At 36.6% G+C, this 22,613-nt stretch overlaps 2 protein-coding genes across 2 annotated transcripts in view; one reads left to right on the top strand and one right to left on the bottom strand.

The window, feature by feature from the left end:
- Positions 1 to 4,347, top strand: part of actl6a (actin-like 6A) — a 62,637-nt gene extending 58,290 nt beyond the window's left edge. The window contains exons 9-14 of the mRNA XM_028794579.2: positions 1,375 to 1,436; positions 2,023 to 2,137; positions 2,238 to 2,318; positions 2,492 to 2,587; positions 2,756 to 2,842; positions 3,851 to 4,347. Of these exons, the coding sequence (XP_028650412.1) occupies positions 1,375 to 1,436; positions 2,023 to 2,137; positions 2,238 to 2,318; positions 2,492 to 2,587; positions 2,756 to 2,842; positions 3,851 to 3,931 (522 nt within the window). The 3' untranslated portion in view covers positions 3,932 to 4,347. The remainder of the gene's footprint in view (positions 1 to 1,374; positions 1,437 to 2,022; positions 2,138 to 2,237; positions 2,319 to 2,491; positions 2,588 to 2,755; positions 2,843 to 3,850) is intronic.
- A 448-nt stretch (positions 4,348 to 4,795) lies between these two features.
- mrpl47 (mitochondrial ribosomal protein L47) lies at positions 4,796 to 22,479 on the bottom strand. Its single transcript, XM_028794580.2, has 7 exons — positions 22,328 to 22,479; positions 21,846 to 21,976; positions 20,158 to 20,218; positions 17,689 to 17,785; positions 15,564 to 15,694; positions 5,074 to 5,169; positions 4,796 to 4,977 (listed from the first exon to the last, which is right to left on the bottom strand). The coding sequence occupies exons 1-7, from the start codon at positions 22,474 to 22,476 to the stop codon at positions 4,878 to 4,880; spliced, it is 765 nt and encodes a 254-aa protein (XP_028650413.2). The 5' UTR covers positions 22,477 to 22,479; the 3' UTR covers positions 4,796 to 4,877.
- Positions 22,480 to 22,613: the final 134 nt, after the last annotated feature.

The following is a 22,613-nucleotide window of genomic DNA, read 5'->3' as shown; positions in this document are numbered from 1 at the left end:
TACAAATTTTTTTTGCCACTTCAATGACTTTTAATTTAAAACCAGCTTGATTTTTTTTTTCTGATCGAATGCTCCATTGTGATAAGGGATGCTCTTACGATAAAGGTGTATGAGGGTGTGAGATGCACAAAACAGAGCAAAGGTTGCTTCAGAATAGTTTGGGTATTACCGTGTGGTCAGCTAGGCACAATACATAGAAAAGAAAGGCAGTGTGCTCCATTGTTACTCTCTCAGCATATCATAACCTCTTGGACCAATAGTGTGAGTTTTCCGCATTTGACTTATGACCGACATTATAAAATACCAGAAATTATACAGTAAAATCAAGCCCTGACTTATGCGTGGGAGAACTTAAACGTCAGTATATATGGCAATTGCTGCCTTGTCTTTTTTACGTGGTCCTTTTGCATTACAGATGAAGTTTTGAAAAGAGCTGAAACAGAGTGGGGTGTGGAGTTCCAATATTTACTATTTTTATTTCTAGGTTGTTAGTGTATGTACTTCAAAAGACGTGAGTGAAGCTCAACTGTACACAAATGATTAGACAAATCCATTGGTGCAGCATTCACTCAAAATATGGTGCCAATGTAGGAGCACTTTCAAACTGAGGTGCTGTTTCAGCTGCTTATTCAATGATTCCAGCCATCCTAGACCGGCTTTATATAACGTTTTAAGTCGTGAAAGATCCCTTGGTATTGAGACATTTAAAGAGACATTTGTTTTGACAGTAGGTTTGCTTCATTTGGGTAAAGATGCTTTAAATACAATACTCCAGTAACTTGTAGTATATACAAGTTAGAAACCCCAACACCAACCAAAGACATCTGCTCAGCTTTGCTAATATCTTATCAGCATCAAAAGCTGAAATTCTACATTCAAGTACTTCTGAAGGTACAGAAAACATTTCCAGATGTCATCTTAATTCCTGTCCTTGTTTAGATGTTTTAATTTTGTGGTGAAAAACAAGTCAACTTTGGCTAATTGTTTAACTTCAGTGCCTTAACCTTCAGTAGACTGAAGCAGATGAACAGGTGATTCATCGCATTCAAACTCTCGTTGAAGTATAGATTACTGGTCAAAGTATTCTTGGGTACGATCACCTTTCAACTATTGCAGATTTTTTTTTGCCGATCCCCAATAGTATGGATATTTCTGCTGGGGTTTTCTTAGTTATTTGTTTCCATAGTCAAAGCAAAAGTACAAACTCTAAATCTAAAGAAAATTATCTTCCTTGCAGAGAATAAGGTGTATACTGCTTTAGAAGAATAACTGATGACACTCTGAAAATTATATACCAAGTATCTTAGGTTATGATTTTCTAAAACAATTTCACTTCAGTGTTACCAAAAAATCATTCTGTGTCTATTTATTTAGAATGTAATTCAGGATTTCCAAGCTTCAGTTCTTCAAGTGTCGGATTCTCCCTATGATGAACAGTAAGTACATGGCATCATTACCTATCAAATTAATGTCCTTGCAGTTATCTACTGTATTTGATATTAAGCAGTGTAATGTTGATTTCTTAGGTGTCTCAAATTAAAAAGGGTAAAGAAAAATAGTTACGCATTGAATTCTAACCAAAAAAAAATTTGATTTGGTTTACCCTGTTGAACAGTAATTTCTGTTAGATGAGATGCCTGATGTGTTAAATTGTTTATGGTTGCTTTTTTTTTTTTGGCAAATGCAGAAAATTCTATTTCTCAAATGAAGAATGCATTTGGGTTGTGGCTGGCTAAAATCGTTTTATTAAATTAGTAGTCTCATTATTATTATTTTTTGTGTTTTTCTTCTATATAAAATAATAGAGGAAACTTATGTGGTCAAGATAAATGCCACATTACTTGAAAATGAGAAAAGAGTGAAGATTATATTTTGAAATAAGCTTAAAATCCATTTTAATAGTAGGGAGTTTCATGTCTGTGATTAAATGTGAATATGGTAAATAGTTTCTTAAAGTCTTTCCTCAGACTTGTGTTTGTCTTTAACATGTTAATACTTTTTTTTTTTTTTTATATATAAAAGAGTTGCAGCACAAATGCCCACTGTTCATTATGAGCTACCAAATGGTTATAACTGTGATTTTGGAGCAGAAAGGCTGAAAATCCCTGAAGGCTTATTTGATCCTTCAAATGTGAAGGTATTACTTGTTATAAGAATTGAACTCTTAGAAAGGTTGTCCTTATGCCAATGTCCCCATTACCATAACAAAGAAGCTTTGATCTGGGTTTGCATTCCAGGGTCTGTCAGGAAATACCATGCTCGGTGTTGGACATGTTGTAACCACCAGCGTGGGAATGTGTGACATTGATATCCGACCAGTAAGTACATTAGCAAAAACATGCAGCATAGTATAAAAAAAAAAAAAAAAAAATTGTACATTTTTACTGAATGCAAAGCCCACTGTTTTGTCTGTGAAACGTATTTTAAATATTGTGACTCTGCCAAGCCCAAAAAAATCATATATATTGCTTTATCTTGCATTTTTTATTAGGGACTTTATGGTAGTGTAATAGTAACTGGTGGAAATACACTTATACAAGGTTTTACAGATCGACTAAACAGAGAGCTTTCTCAGAAAACACCACCTGTAAGTATATCTGATCTCAACAAACATTAAACTTTGTAACCAAAGAACCTTATGAAATACTTTGCATTGTATAGTAATGCATGCTATTAAATACTTTATTTTTTAAAAGTCATTAATATCATCATGGACATGCATTTAAGCTTTTTTGTTTTTCCCTTCTCTTGCTAGAGCATGCGTCTGAAATTAATTGCAAATAACACCACAGTGGAACGCAGATTTAGCTCTTGGATTGGAGGGTCCATTTTAGCCTCATTGGTAAGTTTTTAAATGGGAATTAAAAATATAACGGTTTTCTGTAGAGGAATACTCACTCCATGTAGTTTGAAGTGGTGGCTGTGAAAAATTTTTAATGTTTTTATGGAGGAAGGACAACATTTCTGATAGAACAAAACCCAATGGTGACCAACACTGGACAACAGCAAACCATATCAAACATTCATGAAGAAGTCATGTTACTCATGTTGCATAATCCACATATCAAGAAATCCAGCTGTATGCTTACAATGGACAAAACATGTACTTGGCATGTACTGCTAAAATATTGCAGGTCTAGAAATTGAACTGAAAATAGGACTCTTGAGCAATGAATGAGAGGTGGGTCTCAGTTCAAAGGGGAGACCCTGTGTGACTAATGGCCTACTTTAAGTTTCTGGAATTATTTAACAACTTATTTTTTTTCTTCATGGCTTTGATATTGTTTGCTGTTCTCCATTTCGGTCACCATTTTGGATCTGTTCCATCTCCGAATATTAAAAACATGAGAATTTTATTTTTCTTGGTCACCGCTACAAACTACATGGGGTAACTTTTTTTTTTTGGAGTATTTCTAAGAGGGATTTTATGAACACTTTAATATTGCAGTTTACATTCTATTTTTGTCATGTTTTATAAACATCTTGCAGTTGCATAATAATGTGACTTAAACACGTGCAATATATTTTGTACAGTCACTTTAAGATGATTCTCGTAAAGGTTTGCAAAATACATTTTAAAATGTTACTATGCCCATGGTGTTCTGTCTGGTGTGATATTCTGTAACTGGCACAGATAAGACTGCTAAAGTTACAAAATTAAGAGTGACACTGAAAGCTATAAGCTAGTCCTGTTACAAAGTAATACCTCCTTTGCCGTGGCCCACATCCAAGTTCCACAGGATACAAAGAGCCTATCTGGACATGCTTGACTATCACAGAATACGACTATCCAGTCAGCTGCTCCAAGCTTCAGAAAAATGGACTAATTGTACTGAACTTTCCTTTTCAGGGTACATTCCAGCAGATGTGGATATCAAAACAGGAATATGAAGAGGGAGGAAAACAATGTGTAGACCGAAAATGCCCGTAACTGCAGCAATAAAACCTTTTTTGCCTTTTGAAATAAAACCTGGGGCTAGTTTAGATTCTCCTCCTCCCCATGCACTCAGGAATCCCAAGAACATTTTCTGCCTATAGAAGTTATTTTTACACTTTATGTACATCAGTTTGTAAATTGCAGGCTATGGATTCTGTTTTTTTTACATGAAAACAATGTTTTGTTAAAAGTTTTATTACATCTTCTATTTGACCTCTTTATTTTTAAACAAGAGCTTTTATAAAACTATATTTTGATATCAAACAGTTTGTATTGATAGATTAAAACATGTACAAGCAGTTTGGTGATTTTTTTTTTTTTTGTTTTTTTGTTAAATGTGACTGGAGTTAAGTTCCATGAAATGGAGGCTAAAACAATGTCAGCCAATAAAAGGCTATTTGTTACTCTAATGGGGCTTGGTATTATTATGTCCATCTTTAAAAACCAATTAACTCCTGTCTGAAATACTACTTGCTTTAAAAGCATCTTTGATTGCATAAAAAAATTCACCTCGAGTCCACACTGATTGTGGTTGTATTTGTAACATTATGGAGAATAAGTCATCTGAACATTACTGCATTACACCAACCAAAATTGCCATACAGAATTTTTTTTATCCAAAGTGCTTTTACCATTAAATAATCCTTCATTGATTTGATACCTTTCTTGGACATTATTGGTTTGTGCTCAGCTGCTACTTCACACACTTGTTTTTCAGAGGCTGTGTTTGCTTTCATTTTGTTACACCAGAGACTTCTTGTTGGCCTTGTTAATTTTCCTTTTTCTGTATTTTGCTTTTCAGACTTAGGTTTACTAAGACATGTTAAATTACTAAGACATGTTAAATAACTTAATTCACAGAATTGCATTCTTGCATCTTTTCTTTATTAGTAGTACAATATGGTAAACACACTAATAATACATTGTTGATGTGTTTAATTTATGCTGTGGCTTTAGAAAACTTCTGTAATTTCAATTTTTCTTCCTTTTCTGCTCTTCTCTTTCTGTTTCTAATCCGGAGATGCTTTTCTAGATTTAGTCTGGGGGGAAAAAATGACATTTGTACAAATTTAAATTGTTTGAATTAAAAGTCCTAGTTGTATACAAGTCCAATCTACTTAATACAGCTTACTTACTGAGTAAAAAAGTTCACAAACGGCAGTGCAAAGAATTGCTTCTTTTTGTATCTTCTGTTCATGTACCAAGGAATAGGATGTTCCTTAAATTTATACCTGGAAAATATTTATGTATACACAGTAAATGCATGTTTTATTTAAACTATTTTAAAAGCAGATTCTTCAAAGTTGAATTTCATATTTCAGCAGCTCATGTATGCTTTCTGGACTGAAACATTAAAATTTCCTACAAAACTGCACATTTTGAAAGGTTTCTTCCTACCTTTGCAATCGTCACACAAATGAGACACAGTACTATAAATGACAATTCCATTCCTGTGGACTTAACCCGATTTTGCATGTGCGTCAGAACTTGCACTAAAGTTTAATAGAAATTTATAGTTGGAACGGAGTCTATGGACCTGCTTAAACATCCTGTAGATATTGATGAATGATAAAGGAAGGCAAGAATTTGGAAAAGGCCTAACAGAGACTGTAAGACTAATTCTGCTATGGAATTGCTCAGTGCCACATCCCAGTCCCAGCAGCAACTAACTCTAAAACGGTGCGACTTGGAATTAGCCGTAGAACACACTGCTTGTCGGCTGAACAGCCAGCCACTGATAGAGTCGTCTACCTGTGAGCGAGCTTATTTGTACAGCTGCACAGCCTACCAGTCACATTTGGTGACACAGGTGCATTATGCCTCACCATCCACTATTCACATTTTGCAAAACTTTTTTTTTTTTTTTTTTTTTTTTTTATATATAAAAGTTATAAACAACACAAAGTTGATTAGAGAAAAAATGTAAATGAAATTAAGTTGAAAATAAATATTTCTGGGTTTTATATACTTGTTCTTCTGGAAAGTGCCAGAACTCATGATTGCACTGTTCATGCCAAAAGCTTCTCCGTTTTTTAAAGTTGACACAGCTTTAGCTATTTCACAGTTATGCCAGAGAATGTCTTCTTGAGACCCATCTTTCATACTTGATAAACATTTTAAAAATGACTTTGTAGTCACAGCGCATAAATTTCTCCACATTTTGTTACATCAGGCTCTTATTGTGCCTTACATTTCTATCTGTCATTAGACATTCTCCACCTAATTTATGTACCCACCTCTCAAATTGCAACCAATGCAACTACTCTATGAGAAATATGGAGGACTGTTATGGAGTCAATGAGTAACAGGTACAGTGCATCCGGAAAGTATTCACAGCGCATCACTTCTTCCACATTTTGTTATATTACAGCCTTATTTCAAAATGGATTAAATTCATTTTTTTCCTCAGAATTTTTACGTTGTCATTATGGGGTGTTGTGTGTAGAAAAGTTTACTTGGTTTTTGCAAATTTATTAAAAATAAAAAAAATTGAGAATGCACATGTACATAAGTATTCACAGCCTTTGCCATGAAGCTTAAAATTGAGCTCAGGTGCATCCTGTTTCCCCTGATCATCCTTGAGATGTTTCTGCAGCTTAATTGGAGTCCACCTGTGGTAAATTTGGAAAGGCACACACCTGTCTATATAAGGTCCCACAGTTGAGAGTTCATGTCAGAGCACAAACCAAGCATGAAGTCAAAGGAATTGTCTGTAGACTTCTGAGACAGGATTGTCTCGAGGCACAAATCTGAGGAAGGTTACAGAAAAATTTCTGCTGCTTTGAAGGTCCCAATGAGCACAGTGGCCTCCATCATCCATAAGTGGAAGAAGTTCGAAACCACCAGGACTCTTCCAAGAGCTGGCCGGCCATCTAAACTGAGCGATCAGGGGAGAAGGGCCTTAGTCAGGGAGGTGACCAAGAACCTGATGGTCACTCTGTCAGAGGTCCTCTGTGGAGAGAGGAGAACCTTCCAGAAGGACAACCATCTCTGCAGCAATCCACCAATCAGGCCTGTATGGTAGAGTGGCCAGATGGAAGCCACTCTTTAGTAAAAGGCACATGGCAGCCCGCCTGGATTTTGCCAAAAGGCACCTGAAGGACTCTCAGACCATGAGAAAGAAAATTCTCTGGTCTTATGAGACAAAGATTGAACTCTTTGGTGTGAATGCCAGGCGTCACGTTTGGAGGAAACCAGGCACCACTCATCACCAGAGGCCAATACCATCCCTACAGTGAAGCATAGTGGTGGCAGCATCATGCTGTGGGGATGTTTTTCAGCGGCAGGAACTGTGAGACTAGTCAGGATAAAGGAAAAGATGACTGCAGCAATGTACAGAGACATCCTGGATGAAAACCTGCTCCAGAGTGCTCTTGACCTCAGATTGGGGCGACGGTTCATCTTTCAGCAGGACAACGACCTTAAGCACACAGCCAAGATATCAAAGGAGTGGCTTCAGGACAACTCTGTGAATGTCCTTGAGTGGCCCAGCCAGAGCCCAGACTTGAATCCAATTGAAGATCTCTAAGATTGAGATCTTAAAATGGCTGTGCACTGACGCTTCCCATCCAACCTGATGGAGCTTGAGAGGTGCTGCAAAAAGGAATGGGCGAAACTGGCCAAGGATAGGTGTGCCAAGCTTGTGGCATCATATTCAAAAAGACTTGAGGCTGTAATTGCTGCCAAAGGTGCATCAACAAAGTATTGAGCAAAGGCTGTGAATACTTATGTACATGGGATTTCTCAGTTTTTTAAATTTTTAATACATTTGCAAAAACCTCAAGTAAACTTTTTTCATGTTGTCATTATGGGGTGTTGTGTGTAGAATTCTGAGGAAAAAATGAATTTAATCCATTTTGGAATAAGGCTGTAACATAACAAAAGGTGGAAAAAGTGATGCGCTGTGAATACTTTCCAGATGCAAATTCGATCATTTTCTAGTGTTTTACAAATACTGTAGCGTCCCTGGGACCGGACCGGAGATAGACATGCATCTCACGTGGGGGTGAACATCTACAGAAGGTAGCTATTAAAAGCAACCCATGACAACTTAAGTCCTTTAGCTTCTTGGATTACATCCAGTGCTACTGCATTGATCTTCGGCTCCCAGTGACCCTAAACTGGGCTGATTAACTGTACCCCTCAGCACATGCAGGATTAATTGTACACCAATAGGTTTTGCTCAGTTCTTGTCACTTGATTGCACGTAATCAGCAGCAGACAATGTCTTTGTGAAAAAAGGCAATACTTCTGCAAAAATATATATATATATTAAAAAGAGTAACACTGATCTTTTTTTTCGGTAATCCAGTAATTTTATTTTAGGAAAGTATACGTATTACGTTACTTGTTACTTTAAAAAGTAATCGGACTATGTAATGCACGTTACCCCCAACACTGTGTTAAGTGGATATGTTGCACTCAGTGAAGATGGATACAGAAAAAAATAAGTTGTATTTAGAACAAATGAGTTAAACTACAAACTGTTTGCATTACAATGCTAGATACTGAACATGCCTAACAGAAAATGTGCTTTTTATTAGAGAAGGTCATCTGCACATTAATCTCACCAAAAAACATAACACCACACCAGACTGCTGGGATCTATATTACTAAACCACAGTTTAATTTATGCACGGCGGACGCACCGAAGCGCATGCGCACTGTGCCGCAGCGCCCCAGAGTCAGTAGGTGGCGCCCAAACAACACAACCTGTAAACTAAACTTGCACTAATCCACTGTGCCAGCAGTCTGTGTGGCATGTTAGAATCACATAACGGTAATTCAGTAACAGAGAAACAAAAACGACACCGCATGGATAAAAACAATAAAACGGAGGCTCCTACAACGTGCCTCACAAACGCCAGAAGCAAAGAAGTCATGGCTCCAAAACGAAACACAAAACCGAGCCCGTATAGATGAAAACAATGAACGAAGGCGCCTACAACGAGCTTCTGAAACACTACATGCAAGAGAGGCACGGATCCAAAAAGAAACTGCAGAAGGGCTACACGTTGTTGTCAAAAAGGTCAAGTTAAGCTGCCTCCTTTGGATAAGTAAAAGCTTTATGGAATGCATTAGATCCTACAATAGTTCATTTGCCTTTGCATCTACCGGGGTAAATATCAAGCCACCACCTTGGAATGGCCCATACTGCTTTCGCGTGTGTGGACAAATATTGCATCGGATTGGAACAGTGCACCCTCAGCCAAATCAACAACGCAAATGTGCCCAAATGTACGTGTTAGATCTAGATAACGCAGTTTATCAACGAATGAACCTTCCTGAAAACAAGCACTGCACAGAGCTCATAATGAGAATCGTTGCTGAAGTCATAAACAATCACCCATTAGCAAACTCTATAAAAATGCTACATGAGGTTGAAAAAGAAGCCAACACAAAAGCACAGGCGGACGGTGTGGCACCAACTAAAACTGCCGTAGTGCTAATAAAGGACAAAGAACACGATCCGAGACGATACAATGTTCCCATCGTTAATGAAGTGGCAATTGTGTCTCAAAGTAAAGACGGGGAGCCTCCGTTTCACCGCGATATTGTCATGCATTTACGTCCTGATGGAACCAATCAACCTAAACTTGATACTTTGACATACCCCATTTTGTTTCCGACTGGCCAGGATGAATGGAGTGCCGGAATTTGCAGATATAAAAAGAATCGAGCACAGAAAAGATCACGGGTATCAATGAAAGAATATTTTTCGTACAGACTCTCAGTAAGAGACGAGTTTAATCCATTAATCAATGCAGGAAAGCTAACTCAACAATACATAGTTGATGCTTACGTTCGAGCACAATCACATGATCTCCAATGGATTAAAAACAACCAACTTGCACTCAGGGCCACCACCTAGCATGCATGAGAGCGCATATTATGGGATGTTAAGAAGGCGAAGGAGATGTGCGTGTGCTGCAGTAGTCATTTCCGCGTAGGTGGCGCCCAAACAACACAACCTGTAAACTAAACTTGCTGTAATCCACTGTGCCAGCAGAGGCAAAGGAGTCACGGCTCCAAATGGAAAGAGCTCAACGATTTGTAATACAAAACCGAGCCCGCAGTTCCCAGAGTCAGTGTGTGGCGCACAAACACCACGACCTGTAAACTACACCTGCTCTAATCCACTGTGCCAGCAGTCAGTGTGTGTAAGTTGCAGTATGCTTCCTAACAGTAAACGACTTCTACCTAACGACACAGCCACAAAACAACAAAGACGAGACCGCATGGATAAAAACAATACACGGAGGCTAGGAGTCACGGCTCCAAATGGAAGGAGCTCAACGATTAGTAATACAAACACGAGCCCGTATGGCTACGACCTGTAAACGAGCCCGTATGGATAAAGACAATGAACGATGGCGCCCACACAAAGAAACCGCTTTAGTACAAATATGTTTGTTTAATTAAATGAACTTTCCCAGGACACACACACCCTCCATGATATTTCATCCCTCCAAGTATCGGAGGGAACAGAAAGTGATTGCCATTCTTGGATTTGCGATTCTTTTGAGAATCGCGGGCTTGCTGGTATTTTCTAAAAGGGAAGTGGAAGCGCTTAGCCAGAGAAAGATGCATAGGGATGGGAAAAGAAAAGTTTGCAGCTACCATCCACTCTCTATGATCCGTTAATGTCTTTGAGCAAGTCATCTTCTTGGACCACAGAAAGATTTAAACTACAAAACTGGATCTACTGGTGTCATTTGGTTCAGACTGGATGATAGGATAGAGGCAGGTGATGTGGCCTCTTTAGAAGTCTTTTTAAAGGACCTACACAAGGCACTTACAGGGTCTCCAGTCAAGCCAGGCTTGTGTCTTTGGTATGTGGGAGGAACAAACTTTGTAGACATGGGGAACAATGTAAAAGCAGAAACCAGATACAGTTGCAACATTTTCTTTTTAAGGAATACTACATTTGAAATCACCCATTTTTTTTGGTGGGGGGGGGGGGGCTATCAGTGTTCTATTTAGAAGGTCTTCTGAAAAGCAAATTATTGTACGTGAAAAGCCATCAGATTTCACATGGATCACATTCGAGCAGGCATGTGCTAGAAGACTGAACTGTCTGACTGAATTGGTAAAATGCAATCAAAATCTTTATTTTAAAAAATGAGGTGGCTTATTAAGCATACACATGAAAAGAACACTAGAACAACCCACAACCACTGCTGACATGATGTGAAAGGACTAATTAGCACTAACTATTGCATTCGGAAAATCAATCATTGGATGACAGAATTTTTTACAACTTAATCCTGATAAAACATACATCTTATTAGTTGGTACCACATCTGTCCTCTCAACCCTTCGTGGGCTAAAAATTGACATTGATGGGATCCTGGTTGAACCCTCAGCATCAGTCCGGAATTTGGGTGTCATCTTTGATCGACTTCTTACTTTTCAACCACACATTAGCTCAATAGTACAGACAGCTTTTTTCATCTTCACAATATTGCTCATCTGCATTCTTTCCTCAGTGTGAAGGATACTGAAACACTGATTCATGCTTTCATCACTACCCGTCTGGACTATTGCAATGCATTGTTTTATGGCCTCCTGACTAAATATATCAATAGATTACAATATGTTCAGAATTCTGCTGCTCGTCTACTTATACACACTAAAAAATCTGTTCACATCACTCCTGCCTTTATGATTTGCATTGATTACCAGTCTTTTCAAGAACCAAATATACAATTATTTCCAAAGCCCTTCATGGTTTAGCCCCTCATTATCTGCCTGAGCTGCCGTTTCCTTACACTCCTGCTCGTGCATTAAGATCATCAAATGCTTTACTAACTGTACCTAACTACAGGTTAGTAACAATGGGTGGCAGAACTTTCAGTGCGATAGCCCCTAAAACCTGGAATGTTCTTCCTCTCAGCCTCCATGAGGGAAAAAAATCTATTACTCATTTCAAAATCCAGTTAAAAACACATTTCTTCAATGAGCATTATTCATTTTCGTGTATGTAATTTCTATTGTCTTGTTAATGTGTTTATCAAATTGTAAAGTGTCCTTGAGTGTATGAAAGGCGCCACATAAATAAAACCTTTTATTAACTAAATTCTACCCATGCTTCACAAAGCTTACACGCATACACTTGCCTCAAGAAAAAAAAATATGCTGCTCCATTAGTGACCTTAGATAGGAACAGTATAAAGGAGAAAGAGTTTGAAATAACATGCACTTTAAACAAACTCTCACTCTCCTTCCTTCCTTGTGAAAAGACAACATCAACTGCACTGCCACTAAGAGCACATGGACTTGTGAAACATTTATAGGAGGTAGTGCTGGACACAACAGAGAACTCCCTTTCGTGGAAAGAAAACAAAAATAGACTTGACCTGAGCTTTCAAAAATAGTAAAGAGTTCTTGCACCACCAGTGCTCCCTCTAGAATGTGCTCAGTCTGGCTGAAAATACTGGCACTCCATAAAGGTTCATATTAAAATCAGAAAAAAATAAATCAGCTGGAACTTCCATCTTGTGCCTTTCTTATTTAAGGTGTCTGACTGTACATTTGTAAAGACTCATCTTAAGCACTTACAACTTTCAGTCTTGTTACTTGTAAGCTACCATCTCCCATGAAGTGTTTCTTTAAATGGAAAAACAGTAGTGAAGTGACTAATTAAAGCCAAAAATGTATATAGCAATATGATATAAATGATCACAGTATATATATCATGGTATAACATTTTCTGATGAAGAAACCATCATTATTTATATGAAATAAAATGTCTCCCATTTCAATGCTTTCTATCTGGATCCTCTGCAGTTTGCCTACTAGGCACATATACAGCAGATGCGGAGAATGCTCTCCTCTACATCCTCCACAGAGGCTACTCCCACTTGGATAAAGCTGGCACCGTAGTCAGGATAAGGTTCTTTAAGTGCTTTTAACACCATTCTACCTCATTGGCTGGGGAAAAATCTCAAGGCTTTGAATCTTTGTGCTCCCATAATCCCCTTGATCATGGACAACTTGATTAACAGACAGCAGTTTGTGAGGCTCAAGGATAGAGTGTCAAAAATGGTGGTCTGTAATACTGGAGCACTTCCAGGGAACTGACCAGTTTCTATTCCTGTTTATGCTCTACACAACAGACTTTGGCACAATACCAGTGCTTGCCATCTGAAAAAAATTTCAGATGACTCCTCCATCGGGCGGAGTTCATAACGGAGATGATTCAGAGTACAGGAAGGTTGAGGAGTACTTTGTCTTGTGGTGTAGCAGCAACAACATCAGCAAGACAGAAGCCTCAGACCGTCACCTTTCAGGAGGAGGACGTGGATGTGGTGAAGAGCTACAAGTACCTGGGGGTTCACATAAACAACAAACTGGACTGGTCTGACAACACTGGCTCTGTACAGAAAAGGCCAGAGCAGACTATACTTGCTAAGAAGACTCGGGTCTTTTGATGTGTGCAGCAAGCTGCTGAAAATGTCCTAGCAGTCCACAGTAGCCAGTGTGGTGTTCTGCACTGCAGTATTCTGGGGATGCAACCAGAGAACAAAAGAAGCACAATGCCTGAACAAACTTATCAGGAAAGTCGTCTTCATCACAGGCTGAATCTGGACACACTGTTGTGAAAAAAAGAGGATGATGGCAAAATTGGATGCCATCATGAAAAATCCCCTCCATACCCCCTTCACGAGGCACTCTCTTAGAGCATGTTTAGCCACAGGCTCATTCCGTTATGATATGCTAAGAAGCGCCTCTGGGGCCTTTTCTGTCCACTACTATCAGGCAATTCAATGCTTCCAGCTGATGTACTCATTAAGTTTATTTATTTGTTTGATTGGCTATATTATCAGTCCTATTAATACATATCCTTGTTTTTTATGATTCTGCTGCTGTATGCATCTCAGTTTCCCCATGGGATTAATCAAGTTTATATAATCTAACTTTGAATATATAAAAAAAATATATTAAAAAAAAAAGTCTGTTCTGCTCCATTTCCCTTGGTGCACTAAGGATGTGCTTGTTTTGTTTAATGGTTAATCCAGGGGTACACTGTATCCTTTATCATCAGTGTTTGACATAAACAAATAACCATAAGCTGGCTGCTTGAAAACATACCTGCAAAGTCCAAAGCCACAATCAAATCTAAAAATATTAGAGACAGATAATATCCACTTCAAAGTCAAAAAAAGAAGTGATCAGTGATGGGAGGGTGGCTGTTGTGCAGTCTGAAGTGGCACTTTGTCAAGAAGGTAACAGAATGCCCACTACCTATTAGAGATGTTACATAAAATGGTATTTCTGTACTAAACTCATGAAAACATAACAGTACCAGCTTTTATTACATCATCGGTACTACCAAGAAAGTCAGTACTGTGCTCATGCGTGAGTACTAGTAGATGCATTGTCATACATTTATAAAAAGAAATAAAAGGATAGCAAGATTAATTGATTTAAATAGTGTTCAGTCCTGATAAATTAATGGAGGCTTTGCATTAATTCTCCGATTGTAATGAGCACTTCTACAAATGTCCTCAAGCATCCATCCTGTTTGCATGTAGAGTCTCACATGGATCCACAGTTGTACATATAGGACTGTGGGAAGACTGGCAGCACTAACATCAATGGCAGCAAGTAAACATCGAGGCAAGACTCAGACAAAGTGCCTATTTGGCTTGTCTACACTGGCAATGGCACGATTCCCTCCAACTGTCAATACTAAAATAAAATTTATTTAGCGTTTCAGTGCTTTAAGGGACAACTCCCAATTATTATGATGTACTGTATTAACAGAGATAAGAAACAAGCACCATAACACACAGTTGGTAGAACAAATAAAACATACTTATCAGTTAAATACGAATATGCAAACACTGAATTTATGTCATTCGTTTGGCTTTTGAAGGCAAACTACTATTCATTAGTATAAACCATAAGTGAAAGCACACGTCATATACTGTATGTTGAAGAATGTAATGCTACGTCATAGTTAGAAATTTATTGAGTATAATAATAATAATAATAATAATTCATTACATTTAGGTAATGACAAAGTATTTCTCTAATTCTGGATATGCATATGGGCATAAGAAACAACAACAAAGTCCAATCACTCATACAAGAAACCATGAAAACAGCAAAACAAAGGCTGTTTTATAGTACCGTAGTTCTGAAATAAAGGATTAATGTAAAACTGACATAAAATCGTTGCACTTTTAAACTTAGGGTTTTTTTTTTTTTTTATATATATATATATATATATAGAAGCACCATATTTCTGTTTTTTTTCTTCTGAACGTAGTTACTAGAATTGATCTGGCTTGTCACTGGTATAGCCACCAGAAAGCATAATGCCTCACATTGTGACAGCCGAGTCAGAACTTTTCTTTCTATTTAAATTTTCTTGCTTTATAGTCATTCTCATATATGTTCAGATCAAATTATGTGTGTGTACATTTATTTACTTACTTAAAGAATTTATGTTAAAAAAAAAACATTTTTCCTTAAAATTACTTTTTTCAGTACTGAGCACTTCATTCAAATGGAATTTGACCTGAACATATATATATTTTTGTAACAGAGGAGATAGAGAAAGAGACCGAGAGGGAGGAGAGAGACGAAATTAACTATACTGATGTATTATATTCACCAGATTGCTTGTCCCAAACAGTTTCTTCTCCATTCTCCAGGTCTCTCATTCTTCACACCTGTCTGCAGCAGTCTCAGTGCCTCTGTGCGTTCATTGACAACACTATCCAACCTTTTCATAGATCTTTCAACCTATAATGATAGTTACCAAAATTTCACAGTGAACCTGAACATTTTAAAGTAAAAAAAAACAAAAAAAAAAAAACTGGAAAGTAACAATGAGATTTACAGACAGCACTTTAAATAAAATATTTATCTGCATTATGGCACATTAGCCATAGTAAATGTTATGATCTTTAACCAAATACTAATAACAGTCGTTAAAACAGACCTAGAGTGAACAAGTTACATTTATTACATCAAAGTTTAGCTGAGAAGTTTTAAAGATTATCCTGTTATGGCAAACATGAAACAATAATTCATGTACTTATTGGGGTGCACAGTTTTTCCTCCTGTTGCGAAATGAATCCTGTTTTTCCCCTCACTGTCTTGCTCATGGTGGAATCCTGAACACTATCCTTAAGTGAGATGAGAGCAGCTTACAGGCTTTGGGTGTTTGTTCTATAAATGTTTATGAATTCATAGAAATGTTACACTTAACTCTTGGAGAGAGTCGAACAGAACAGCTACTCCAGGCCAGAATGACCACTGTCCCTAACATATCAATGTGGTAAACATGGGTCAGAAAGTGTTTTTTTTCATGTCCCTAAACATTAGACACTGGTTTCCAACCCTCAAAGACCGACAGATATTGGTATTTTATTTTTGATTTTATTAGAGGTTTCAAGGAGTTTCTTTTGACTGTATCCTTACAACCAATGTGATGAGAAATTCACTGTTATGTTACTCCAAGGGCCAGACTTAGTGTGATTTATATTGAAAAGACCAAATCTGACTTGATTGTAAAATAAAGTATAACACATGTCCATCTATCATACACCGATTTAATCCATTACAACAACATTTATTTATATAGCACATTTTCATACAAAAAAAAAATTACAGAGTAATGAGACCAGAGAACATATTCCATTATAATGAGGTGCAAGATATAAGCCAATTAAGATACCCCCTGACAGTCACTCGTAACAGATCAATTTAGAGTTCACGATTAATCTACGTTGTATGTATTTGAGATGTGGGAGACAAGCGGATTACACAGAGATAATGTGGACACAGCAGGAATTAAAGACTTCATACAGACATGTCCTCGACTCTGTGACTATGAGGCTGCAGCATTAGCCACAGTCCCACTGTGCCACTGCAAATTCAGAAAGCAGAGTCTAAATAGCCCTTTAATTAGGATTTCAATACTTTTACCATCTGCTGACTGCACGTCTGACTGTTTTACAAATGAAACTCCTGTCAAGCTTAATTTCATTATTCATGCAGGCACTATGTACGAGCAAAAACATGCCAAAATATGCAGTAAACCAGAAAAACAATAAGGGTCAAGTATTTTTTTCACAATACTATATAGGAGGTATTTTCAAAAAAACATCATCAGGGATAATGGTGAATGTATTTTTACTAAAGACAATTTACTATATTTGTCAGAAGACTGACAAGCCATCTTTTATCAGTGCTCTGTCTGGACCAATAACGCTCTATGTACAGTATTTCTGATCAATGAACCTTTGGCAAGTTACATATATTCCACACTCTCCTTAATCTTGTAATACTTATTGAAACAGTTTTGCATAACATTTCTTGTGATGTTTATGTGCCTGCATTATGGTATTATTTAACTGTTCTGCCAATGTTTGCATGCATTATTTTAGTAATTGTTGCAGTATCGCTCAAAGAATGAACAGGGTGTACAGTATGGTCAGAGATTAGGCAAATAAAAAGTTTATGGACATAGATTCTCAGGCCAGGCGAAAAATGTATATTATCTTCTCTTTGCTAGTCTGTTAGCATTCTTGCAATGGGTCCTAACCACCATGAACAGTGTTCTTCCAAAATCACATTGAACTTTTTTCATAAACAAAATATACAACATCACATAACTGTGCACATTATCATAGCTACCATCCATATAGTGCAGTACAGGTATATAAAATTAGTTTATTTTTAATAAAATATTGCATAATAGAGTAAAGACGTTTTGCAAATATTAATTTCACCTTTTTTAAACGCTCTGGACTTGGCATTGGCACTGCTTGCCTTTTAGACTCCTGTTCCAGTGTCAAAAGCATGTTGTTCTCTTTCAATAAGACATACCTAATCAGAAAGAAATATTTAAAATAAATAAATAATCTTAGAAAAAAAAAAAAAACATAGGTCACCTTAGAAAACGAAAAAAGGTATGTTACAGAATCAAACTATTTACTATTTAAGTAAACTGCAGATGCTGCTCAAATACACCAGTGAATAGATTTATTACATCAAAGTTTAGTTTAGTTGCACATTCTGTGCGACATTACTTGCATGATCCTTTAATTCAGTGTTCAGATATCTTACTACAGAAGGAGCAGAATTTATTGAAGCCTAAGACAGCTGACATGTGCTTAAATGAGGATGATATTTACCAAATAGATTTCAGGATATAAAAACAAATATGCTACAGTACTCTGTGATTATATTTGCAAGAATTGTGTCAAAAGGGGCTCAGTAGTCTGACCTTAACAGTTTTCATTTTACACACTTCAATTGGGAACTATCATATAACAATTATTTTCACTCATATGCTGCCGCTACCCAGCTATACCTTTCTTTTAGGCCAAAGGATATTTCTCCAATTATGTTCTCACTTGACTGTCAGTAAATTAAAAGGAGTGGAGGTAAGATAGCTACATCTCTACAGAAAAATTATGTTATTTATTGTGGGAGTAACGTAGACTGCAGCAAAGATCTATCACTTTTTACCTCAGTTGGTCTACTAGTTTTCCTGAATCAGCACACAGCTTTGGCATTACCTTAGACACCAGTGTATCTTTTAAAACACACATTACAAAACCGTCTAAAACCATTTTTCCAGCTTTAAAATATTGAAAAATTAAAACTGCTTCTGAGTATGGAGGATATTGAGATATTATTGATGCATTTATTTTTAGTAGAATTGAATAATATAATGCCTTATTCACTTGCTGTTCAAACTATTCTATATGCATTTTTCTGTTAACTGAAAATATTGCTGCAAGAAAAATGACAAGAACTAGAAAGAATGATCACACACCCAATGTTCTTAAGTCATTCCATTGGCTTCCAGTTCAGCTTTAGGCTAAATTTCAAAATCCCTGTTCTTGCAAATAACACCTAAAATGGCCAAGACTCTGATTACCTATCTGAAAGTATTACTTACTAACCAGAGTATGCATTAAGTTCTCAAGATGCCAGCCTACTGAACATTTCCAGGATTAACAAAATAACAAGGAGATTGAGCCTTTAGCTACAGGGTCTCAACTAAAGCTGTGGAAAGATCTGTCTGCTTATATAAGAGATTCCCCTACAGTCCCAGCTTTTAAATCTAGGCTGAAGGCTAAAAACTTTAATCTTGCATACCCTGATTAGAGCTGATTAGCTGTGTGTATTGCATCTCTGTTAGTCATTTGTGTAAAAATATAAGTAGTACAATTATTATGAACCCTCCTCAACTCTGCTCCTCTTCTCAGTGTCACTTTCACTAACCCACATTCATAGTAGTAGTTTGCAAAGCAGTGTAACTACCCAGTTATCCTTCAAATGACTACAGCACAGAAAGACAACCAAATATTGTGTTACTAGATCATTTTATATAGACTTCTGTACTCTTTTGAGACCCTCCCCAACTGGACAACATTCAGAAACACGGTTGCCACGTCTGTTGGGGGTCGCTTGTCCATCACTGAGGCAACAGCCACAGAAGCAACTACAAGCTGACTGCTGCCATGTGCAAAGTGCCGGTCACCCCATGGGTGATGGAGGGAACATTATAACTTGGCCACTGACCTGGCCTCGACCCTGACTGTTTGCTGTCTGTGTATAGCAGAATGGTAGATCCCGCTACAATAAATAACCTTGCTGTTCCTGTTTCAAGTTGAATAAACCTGGTTTTGCTAAAGTACTGAGACTCAGCCTTATCTTTGGGGTGTAAAACACCAACTCACGTGTCAAAATAGCTTCTTTCATAATAAATATTAAAAAGCTTTTAAAATCCAGAACGAACTGCAAGTACAATGACCTTAGTAGTATACGATGAATCGTTCATTAAAACACTGACTAGAAACAGCATTAATAAAAATTATACCTTAAATATATTTCCATAATTATATGGTCACAATGCACTTTAGCAATATTAGCAATAAAATTGTAAACTTTTATATATACAGTATATATATTATACACATATACACACACACATATATAGTGGAATTTGCCGCCGCTACAAGCCTTAACAAGATAAAGAATTTGAAACTGAATTAATGGAAAAAATTTAAATTAATCATATGCCAATATGTACTACAGTACTGTTTTGGAATTAATTATAATACATGACATTTCAGTTTAATTAAAAAAATAAATACAGTACATTTCTTAAAAATAACCTTTTTAGAAATACTGTATCTTTTGTATTATTCATATTATGTTTCTTAAATATAAAACAGATGCTTTACCATAATTTGTGTAAATCCTCATTGCTTTTAGTTCGAAGTTGTTTGGCACTCCAAGGGGCCCCTAAATAGCACAAAGAAAGTACATGAAAATTTTATTATTAAGGTGCACATTTTTTATTTATAGTTTCCCAATGCTCAAAACACTTAACAGGGAACAAAAGAAAAATTCAAAAAACAAATAAATGCCATTTTAAGTTAATATTGAAAGAATTAAAAATGCACTGAAGAAATAAATGATGTATAGCACAGAGTTAACGCTGAAAACAGGGATAAAATATATTCAAATAAAAATATAGTTAAAAAGAAAGAGTTACACAATGGTTACACACTAGGGCACTGAAGCCAGGCATCTTGCCGGGCTATGACAGCTCTGCTTTTTGAGTCTGACTGGGTGTTCTCTCTAAAAAACATAATGGAAGGCTTTAGCATATTCTTCTTATGAAATAGCCACAGACAATTCAGCTTATAAGTACAGAAGAATTAATATGCAAAACTGTAAAGTTTGGAAATACTACAATTTCTGTAAGGTTTTCATTATCTAATAATTTTATAACACTGCACAGTACCCATTGTATTTTTTTAGCATCCCAGTTATTTTCATCTCCCCAGCTAAAAAAAAAAAAAATCCTGTGAGAATACTGTATAATAAAGGCCTATTTAACGGGAGCAATACTTAGCTGAAATATAAGCACAGGTTAAATGTTTTTAGACAAGTTTTAAATCTTTTAAATGAGTGAACAGAGCCAGCAGATCTAATGGCTTTCCGGAAGTCATTCCAATTTCCAGATATGGCAGAACTTCAGAATCAGTCATCTTCTACGGTTAGATTACTTTGGGACACACCATGAAATGGTATGACGATGAAGGAAATTCTAGTGAAAGAAAATACAAATGCTAAAGATTCTAAATTTACTAAAGAAGTAAAATTTGACAAGCAAGTTATAAATGCTGCGGTGGGTTGGCACCCTGCCCAGGATTGGTTCCTGCCTTGTGCCCTGTGTTGGCTGGGATTGGCTCCAGCAGACCCCCGTGACCCTGTGTTCGGATTCAGCGGGTTGGAAAATGGATGGATGGAAGTTATAAATGTCAATATATGATGTGATAAAAGCATGGATGGAATGTTCAGTATCAGCAATGGTTAATTAAGCCCGAACAGATACATACAACAGATAGTTTAAAAAAAAAAAAAAGTTTAATAAAATTCGAGTAACAAAAAAAAATGACACCACAGTTCCCTGAAGATAACCGCATGATTGTCATTGCTTAAACAAAAAGTAGTGTAATTATGATGCAGTACTACATTTTCCACCATGGTTTTAAGACCTTATACTTCCAACTATCATCAAGTCAGGTTGCGGTCTGACAGTCTGGAAACCTGCTTTCAAGACTACAATAAACTTGAATGTGACCCATATACAAAACAGCAAAGCCCAAAAACTATGAATAATAAACCAAAAGAACTTGTGTTCAAACAAAAATGTATAATGCCATGACACTACACAAAACCACTAAAATTAACAAAATGCTTACTAGTGTGAATGTCATTTGTAAGGATTCTCCTTTCATATTATCTTGCGAGATTATAGAAACCATGAAAAATGGTTCAATCTTGTTTCAGCGTTATTTGATGCATCCGTTTCATCTAAATAAGTCTTTAGTAATAAATTATCAGAGGCAGTACAACTTACCAGACTTCACATGTTGTTCGCCCCAGTTTTTTGGATCATCAAAAAACTCTTCCAGACCTCTTCGGCTATGAGAGGAATGTAAAGCTCTGCACTGCTCAACGAGACTGGGAAAGAAGTTACTTGCGCTTACCCTTAACACAAAGGAAAAAAAACATATCGTTAAAAAATATCGCATCTAGTTTAAAAACAAAATCCCGTTCTCTCATTCAGACGTCAGCAGTGTCTTGACGGCAAAACCAAAGCACGACTCAAAACTAACACGCAACAAATTTCTAATTACTGTCAACATACTTACAATGAAGCTCTGATCCTCGACTTATAAATATTACGCAATACGATGAATAAGCAACGCAGTTTGTTTATCTACTGCATGCAAACGTGAGAGAACCCTTGCAGTATATTACTATAAGAAAGCTTGGTATGTCCTTTGCCATATTTGAACATAAAGAATCATCCATAATTTTTTTAAATCAAAACTTTACCTCGGGTGAAAAAACCGTAGTTGAGTTCTGTGAAAGAAATTATTCTGATTTGAACACGTCGTATTACATAATGTTAATCCTTTTTGAAAATTTCTACATAACACAGCCACCCGTCCTGCTGAGGTCGCGGCCATATTTATAAATGACATTTGATCCCAATACGTCATTATAAATACTTTGTAACTTTTTGTTATTTTTATTTTAAATTGTAATGTAAAAAATATATTATGGGATATTTTAACAACTAATTCACCAAGAAATATATTAAAAAAAAATGCAATTTTTA

This window comes from Erpetoichthys calabaricus, chromosome 2 (assembly GCF_900747795.2).
Source record: "Erpetoichthys calabaricus chromosome 2, fErpCal1.3, whole genome shotgun sequence".
NCBI classification, from domain to species: Eukaryota; Metazoa; Chordata; class Cladistia; order Polypteriformes; family Polypteridae; genus Erpetoichthys; species Erpetoichthys calabaricus.
The sequence above is the reverse complement of the archived record's forward strand: the minus strand, read 5'-3'. Positions and strand labels throughout refer to the sequence as shown.